General features: G+C 35.1%; 1 protein-coding gene across 1 annotated transcript in view; it reads left to right on the forward strand.

The window, feature by feature from the left end:
• Nucleotides 1–8810, forward strand: part of LOC118749276 (protein furry-like) — a 1083341-nt gene that overhangs the window by 723992 nt on the left and 350539 nt on the right. Inside the window, exon 17 of the mRNA XM_036484076.1 lies at nucleotides 5630–5728. Within this exon, the coding sequence (XP_036339969.1) occupies nucleotides 5630–5728 (99 nt within the window). The remainder of the gene's footprint in view (nucleotides 1–5629; nucleotides 5729–8810) is intronic.

Below are 8810 nucleotides of genomic sequence, written 5' to 3' on the forward strand. Positions count from 1 at the left end.
ATAACTTTACATTACATAAAAAAATTGCTCATTTAAAAAAGATTTCAGAAAGGTGCCACTCTTACTGTTTCGAATAGAAAAAAAAGTTATAGCCGCTTTTGTGGGCAAAGGACTGAGACACGCTAGAATGTATTTAATAGATTTAAATTTAAGTTACTCTTGTTACCGACCAATGACATGCTAAATAGTACAAAGTTACATTATTACCTGCTCCTGACATTATTTTATGTTACTTACCGGAATTCGGACTAGAGTCTATAACAAGGGCTATATCTATCAATATTTTTTATGTTACTTACCGGAATTCGGACTAGAGTCTATAACAAGGGCTATATCTATCAATATTTTTTGTGAAGGATGGGTTCACGTGAAATAAAATATACATGAGTTGTTTGAAGAAAAATTTATTCATGTATTGATAAAATATGCTCAAATTGGCGACCTTCTACTCTAATACAAGCTCGGCACCTTTTAAGAAAAGACGCTTTTAGAGATCTTAAACTCAATTGGGCTATCTCAGCAGCAGCTCCATTTATTTGTTCCCGCAAATGCTCTTCGTTTTGAATTGTTTTTGAATAAATTTTGTCCTTAAGACAGCCCCAGTAGAAAAAATCTAATGGATTCAGGTCTGGCGATCGAGCGGGCCACGTGATTGGCCCGTATCGTCCAATCCATCGGCGAGGATAAGTTTCGTCTAAATGAGCTCTTACTTCACGCCCGTAGTGAGCAGGGCATCCGTCATTTTGCAGCCATAGTCTTCACCGCAGGTTTAAGAGAGAGTTGAGCGTTGGCGGCAGTTCCACAGGTCCCAATATCTGACAATTAAAAATACCGCACCATAAATTTATTTTGTACCGGTACTGCGAACGATCTTCTCACATTTCGTGAGGATTGTCTATCTGCCAACTGCGAAAGTTATGTAAATTAAAATAACTATCACGTTTGCATGTTGATTCATCGCTCCAAATTATTTTATTAAAAAAGTTGGGGTCTGATTCATGCATTCGCAACATTTCACGGCAAAATCTAACCCTCGACAGGTAATATCTTTCTTGTAGAGCCTGAACACGTTGAATGTGGTAGGGATGAAATCGATGGTCTTTTTAAGCTTTGTGAACTGTAGTTTTTGGTATTCCCGTCCGTCTTTCCATCATTCTCACTGAAGTCGATGGGCCTAGTTCCACTTCCTCTAACACAACTTCAACATCTACCGTTGCAGGACGTCCTTTTTCGCCGCAACGCCTTCCAGGTATGCGACCTTAAAAAAGTGAAAAATGATAGTTAACAAGCAAGCAAACAAGAAAGGTGTAAAAATCACTTACCTTCATATATTTCTCTATGGGTCCGGGCGAATACTTCACGACCCGGATGCCGACGATTGGGGTATCGCTCTGCATAGTCTTTGAGCAGCTCTGGCATTACAGCAAGCTTCGCCGTAAATTAGGTGAATATCCGCATATTCATACTGCGTGTTCTCTGTCATAGTATTAATAACACAATGTTCGAAGGGTCCAATTTCGCAAAATCCACTTTTACTAATTCCGGTAAGTAACATAAAATAATGTCAGGAGCAGGTAATAATGTATCGTACCTTTGTACTATTTAGCATGTCATTGGTCGATAACAAGAGCAACTTAAATTTAAATCTATTAAATACATTCTAGCGTGTCTCAGTCATTTGCCCACAAAAGCGGCTATAACTTTTTTTCTATTCGAAACAGTAAGAGTGGCACATTTCTGAAATCTTTATTAAATGAGCAATTTTTTTATGTAATGTAAAGTTATAGCTCAGTACATTTTTTTCACCAGAGATGGTCAAAGTTGGGGAAGAAAATATCAAAAAGTTAAAAATCCCACAATAGTCTTAATTTTACGATGGTTCCTTAATATATTTTAACTACATTGCATTTGAGTATGGAGAAGCAACTATCTGGAAGTATTTTACATAAAAAATTTACTAAGTATAGCCTGGTTTGTAGATGCAGTTAAAGAAAATACATGAAAAGGCACGATTTATTTTTAATTCAAAAAATGCAAATATTTCAAAAACGGTAACACTTTTACCTGAAAATTTTTTGTTTATCAGAGAGCTCACGCCCATCTACCTTCCCCTAAAGTTTGGCAGGTTACTTCTGGGACACCCTGTATACCCTCCTATATGCATCTACCATTGATATGTCTGCATACCAAATTTCAAGGTCGTGGGATTTATGGTTCCGAAGTTATAGCTGATAAAAAGTATGAACCAACCAACGTTCATGGATAAAAAATGCCACGCATATGGGATGTGCAACGCCCCCTTTTACAAACTCGTTTATATATACCCGCCTATATGCATCTACCATTGACATGCCTGCATACCAAGTGACTTATGGTCTGGAAGTTATGGCTGATTAAAAATTTCACGTCTATGGAAGGTGCCACGCCCTTTGTCGGATCCCAATTTTTGCACCCTATTATAGGCCCAGGTTTCATGGGAATACTCTGTCAAAATTTTGTTCGATTCTGTCCGTCCGTTTAGACTAAAGCCTGGCACATACATACATAGTACATACATACATACATGTGTACGAGGGTTATTGCGAATATTAATCCGAAATAAAAGTCCTTTCCGGATAATAAACAAACCACCTGTCCAAATTAAACAAATTTAGTATCTCATGGAAGAGGACTGAAATAGCTTTTAAACAGAAATAACGAACGACCTGTATTTATATTTATTTTATAATTTAATACTAAAGAAATTCATATACCTGACACAAAGTTTGTTCTATGGGAATTAATTAACATTTTTTATTGAAATATTTTTCTATATGTGGCTTTCCTCGTTTCGACATTTCAGTTTTAAAGCTATTTAAGTCCTCTTTGATTTGAATTTGATACCAACCTTGTGTAATTTGGATAAGCGGTTTGTTTATTATCCGGAAAGGACTTTTATTTCGGAATAATATTCGCAACAACCCTGATATGTACATACATACTTTCACAAATATATAGTAGATGTTTGTATGGATCTATCTATGATGAAATAAACGGGCTTCGTTGATATACTAACGGACATATGTATGTACTTATGGACAGCAATGTTTCCATGTATGTGTATGTGGTTGAATGGTCTCAGCAGTAAAATTTAGAACTACTGCAAGACGGATGCAGAGCGGGACAGTTGAAACTTGCGGTGTAAATGTACAAATTCTCACTTCTCGTACAATACAAAAGTAGCTCAACGAGAAAGCCTGACTCAAGCATCCTTGGTCGCGAGTTCAAATCGCGGTGGAGGCAGTTGTAAGTTTTCAGATTTAATGAATTTAAATTGTTGCGTGCAGCTCACAATATTTTCTTTTAGATAAAATATGTAACAAAAATGAAATCTGTAAAAGGAAAGAAAAAAATAAAAAATTATCCAAAGATTGAATTTTAAAAACTTTTTCTTATAAAGAGAACCTGTCCAAAACGGAACCGGTTAAAAACTAGTTGCAAAGTAATGCACCGGGCGACAATTGCCACCGCCATCGCCGTGTAAAAGTGGACAGTTGAAAGCATTGCTTGGGTATTGAGCTACTAGAACTAGTACTGTCGGCAAAAGGGCTAGTTCTACGCTAGTTCTGAGCTAGTCAGATATTCTGCAGGGGTTGTACATATATTTGTGTGTATGTACATATGTTTGTGTACATGTATATATGAACATATGTATGTAGTACAAACGAAAACAAATCTAACTAGAGCTAGCAACGCAGCTCGTTGATATCAATGCGAATTGTACTGATTGTCAAAAATTATGTGTTTTTACCTATTCTTACCTTCCTTTTATTAACTCGGGATGTAACTATGTAATATTGTATGTAAAAGATGCAGCGATTTCTATTCTCAAGTTACATACCTGATGACAGTACGAATGGCAATTATAATAGGGAGGTTTTAGTTTTTTAAACTATAATTTTTTTGTACATTTGTTCATGTTTGTCATTGTGCGTAGATATAATTTTCTAGAGTAGTTTTTGTGCTCCCGCTATCACCTTGTATGAATTCGTCTTTCGTTGATATACTTTATGAACATATGTATGTGAGTTATATTGAAAATTGATATGTAAAAAGGACGATTTGATTTAGAAAATCTACATATTTGCTTTTAATTAGGTTGACTTTTTTGATACTATTTCCGAAGGAATGATAAAGTCTTTAAAGTTTCATCTTTTAAATTCGACCTTATTTTATTGCACAAGCAGAATCTTTTGATTTTGGTGATTATGCATAGTTTCGTAGATATATGGTGAAAATCGCTATATCTGTTTGGTATTTTTCAGAAGAAAATATATCATAATAAGAGTTACTGTAGTGTTTTATCCGATTTGAAACAATACCCGCTCGTTGTAATCCCAAAACTAGCTAAAATATCAGTAATTCTGGATTATTCAAATTTAACTAAGTTGTCCTGTTTTTCCGCGGAACTTTTTTAACGTTTGCTATTTGAATATGGCGTTAAAGTAATTTATTCTATATAACATATTCTTGAAAATTACACCGGAGCTGAATGTGTGCCTCTAATAGAACCAGAGTTATGAGTATTCGAAATTTAGCATCCATCTGAAAGGAAGCTCAAGAAAAATAAATAAATTTTTGCGCTGTAAGTGTAAGTGTACTTATTGATAGAAACGGACTGTTGTACACTTGTATAATGTGTTCATAAATCGTTAAGTGTGCAAAGTTTAAGCTAGTTTTCAACGCGAAATTTTAAACAATTACGCAGGACCACAAAAAAAATCGATGAATGGTTAATAAAACCAGGTGTTTTACATATTTTTGGATTCGCTGAACATCAATCTGAAGTCGGTTTTGCTCCATAACATCAGGATTTGCTTCTAGCCTCAAAACACATTGCGAAACTCAATGAACTCCTCCAAAAGGCCTTCTGGAAGACTTCTTTGGGTAGCGAAAGAAGAAGCCCTTCAATTGATGACAGTCCATACAAAAAAGAAAGGAGAAAGGAATGTAGAGTGGAAGGCCATTTGACTCTCAGGAAGGCCTTTCGGAAGGGCTTTTAACTCCTGAAATTATCTACGGGGTTATAAAATAATGTATATTTAATACAGCAATGCACGACGAACATATTGGCTAGCACGTTCACAACTCCCATTCGTCTTTTTAATTTTTTCTGTAGTCCCGAAAATCCCGCGGATCCCGCATGTATAATCCTTTATTTATAATCCCGCAAAAATGGCGCGGGATCCCGCGTTTGCAGGATTGGATTCCCTAGTGCGACCGTTGGTTCAACATGGTTATGTTTTGCTCTAGATTCCACCGTTTGTGGGCCTGTGGGATGAATTTGTGTCTTGGTTGTATGAAAGATCAAAATTCTTGGATTTTCTGGCAAGTTATACAACTCGTCACTATATTAATGGCCATGTTGTACACACTCATTCGTCAGAACACGCATGCATAGTAACCACTAATGTGTTCATTCCTATGTTGTTTTTTTAACAAGTAAAAAAATTTTTCCAGCTATGAAATAGTAGCCATTTTAGAATTTATGTAACATTGTAGCTTTTTATTTTAAATATAACACTTTTGCTACAATTTTAGCCAAACGGCGAGTGCTTTGGTGAAATATAAAAACAATTATTTATTTCAGTATTTCCCCGACTCTGGTACACGTGGACGTAGGGAAGGAACGGGATCAACGGAGGCCACCGAAATGATTTTGAATAATCTTTTCTATATAACAGCAAAGGTAAATTAAGCTTGTTAATACTATGAAAATCTAAGTAAAGATGATCAACTTTTTTAACAAACCTTGAAACCTAGAAGATGTAATAATTTAGTGAATCTTAATTTTTATATTTTCATCTTTATTGTTTGTGGCCAACTTTTACAGTGAGAGCTTATTAAATAGCAATTAAAAGTCCGTTGTTTTCGGTTTTGTTGGAATGTAGTCGTTTTAGTGTAGCTTCAGAGGAGTTTGCTAGATACATGGAAAATCGAATCGTCGGCCTTATATAAAAAACCAAGGGTAATTTTTAAGTCTATTGTTGAGTTATTTTTTGCCATTTTTGGCTAATTTAAATAATTTTAAAAATTTTTCGAAAGTAACTTTTGACAGCTTATATATTAGATGCCTTATTTTGCTACAGTATTTCAGATCCTCCCTGCAGTAGAACAGGACGCTAAAAACCTAACAAAATGGAAAAATTTTCGGTACTGCAAAAACTGAGCGAGCTATAGTGATGAGCGATATTTCACTACCGGTGATTTTATCACTGTGATTTAAAAATCGCTTATAGTGACTGCTACTACTAGGCCACAATATCAGTGATTGGTGATTTTTCTACTCGCATGATATTTCACTATAAATGAAAATCACATCTGTCAATAGCTAGTCAGCAGAAGTTGCGAATGGTTATTTTTCTCTTTCATGGTAGAAATGGTGATTTAACAATTTTTAATTATTCATTGTGAATACTCTCATATGTATATTGCGTTTTTTCATCACCGTTCCATGGTTATTTTAAGTGGACTTTTTCAAGTACGCGGTTTGATTTGCTTGATCGCGTTATTTGCTTTTCAGTTTTTTATTTCAAAATTTGTATCAACGAGTAAAGATGGCTGCAAATATTAATAAAACATGAAATAGTGAAATATGGCAATTTTTGAGCGAATAAATGAAACTTCTCCCTCTTTTCCCTACACTCATTTTTTCGCCTGAAATCGCTACGGGTAGGGAATCATCCCTACATGTGCCAACACTGATTTGTCATCATTTATTAGAAATATTACGCATTTCTGTGTTATTAAAAGAACTAGCGATCGCAATGGCCATAAAAAAATCACTGTGATTTAAAAATCTCAATCACTATTCTCACTGATACTGAAAAACTACTACTTCGCCCATCACTAGCTACTCCGAAATCCTCGAATTAAAAGACAGTTTTTCGATGGGTTTTTTTTATAAATTTTTTTTTTTTGTGTATGTTATAGAGGTTTACGCCGATAGATATTGCGGCGGCGGCGTCGTCAATCTTAGGTCGAGGCCACGCAATGAGCGGCAAAACATACGAAATACTATTGAAGCAGGGATGGGCGTTTTAGATTGAATTATTATTCAAATAAAAAATAAAATTTTATTCATAATTTTTCTAATTTTGAATGACGAATAAACTTTTATTCTTCATTCCAGCACTTTCGAGTGGTGAATAAATTATTTGAATGAAGAATAAAAATTTATTCGTTATTTGAAATTACTTGAATGATGAATAAAAATTTATTCATCATTCTAAAGTGCTTGAATGTAGAATAAAAATTTGTTCGCTATTGGAATTACTTGAATGCTGAATAAAAATTTATTCACCATTCGCAAGTGCTTTAATGAAGAATAAAAATGTATTCGTAATTCAAAATTGTTGAAATGATGAATGAAAACTTATTCTTATTTGTTTTTATTCAATTATTCATTTTCCTGATTACGCCCATCCTTGTATTGAAGTAGCCACGCACTGTATGGCGCCGCTCAGCCGCTCATTGCGTGGCCTCGACCTTAAGGCCCCGCCAGATAGAAATTCTTTTCTGCGTCACAGGGATGCTTTTGACTGACAAAACGTACGGAAGATGCCAAGACGGCACAATTAAAACCTTGCCGCAAACAAAACGGCTCAATTTGATTTCTCAAAAATCAGCTGGTTTGAATTCGTTCCATATATTTTTGTTGTTGTTGTTGTTTTGCCGCATATGCGTACGTCAAAAGTTGAGAGTTGGGCAAATTTTATCAGCTACGGCAACGCATGCGTCTTCTATTCAAAATCATAGAGTTGACTTGGATGTCAGTCAAAGGCATCGACGCAGAAAATAATTTCTATCTGGCGGAGCCTTTAGAAATAATCGGCGTCGGTGCATCTGGCCATTAGCCACATGCCAAAGAACGTAGGAAACCAATTGTTGTTAAATTTTAACGCAACTTTACGCGCCTAATCAATATTTGGAATCGGTGCATAGGCTTGTTTATTGAAGTACTTTAATATAAAAAATATTCTATTAACCAATCAGCTAATAAAAAAATTAAATCGAATAACCCTACTGCCATAATTTTGTTTCAAAATAGTCACTACGATAATCACTTCACCTTTCCTTCAGAAGCACTCTACTCGAAAATTAGCAAATGACAGCACTGCTACCAAATCTAAGGGTCATTCCATATAATATTTACACCTCAATATTTTTATTGGTGTGAAATATTTTTCGTTTTATTTATTTAGTCACAGCTAGAACACCGTCGCGTGAAATGTGTCGCTACTCTCTTAAGTGCTGACCCCATACCACCACTTACGTAATATTTTTTGGTGGAGGTTAGTTTGTATTTTTGAAGTGAAACTTCAGACACAAGTTCGGAGATGGTTGCGTTAAATATTTAACACCAAGTCATAAAATCTGTATCGTTCGTTCGTTTTTCAAAAATGAGGTGTCACATGAAAGGCCTTGTCCTTCGGGTGTGAAACATAGCTCTAGTTCCATGAAAGGAGTTGCCACATGTTAGAGAATCGAATTCAAAATTTCTCTGCCGCAGAGGGTTGCGTTAAATATTTAACTCCAATTCATAAAACCTGTATCGTTCGTGCGATTTTAAAAGATGAGGTGTCAAATGAAAGGGCTTGACCTTGTAGATGTGTAATATGATTTTAGTATTTTAAAGGGTTGCCATATATACGAAAATCAAATTCAAATTATATATTAAAATAAATAAAGTATCCCAATATGGGTATCAAAAGAAATGGTTTTGAAGATGAAGATGAAGATGAAGATGAAGATGAAGATGAAGATGAAGA

The sequence above is a fragment of the Rhagoletis pomonella genome, unplaced genomic scaffold, assembly GCF_013731165.1.
Source record: "Rhagoletis pomonella isolate Grant_MI unplaced genomic scaffold, Rhpom_1.0 Rhpom_scaffold_00014, whole genome shotgun sequence".
NCBI classification, from domain to species: Eukaryota; Metazoa; Arthropoda; class Insecta; order Diptera; family Tephritidae; genus Rhagoletis; species Rhagoletis pomonella.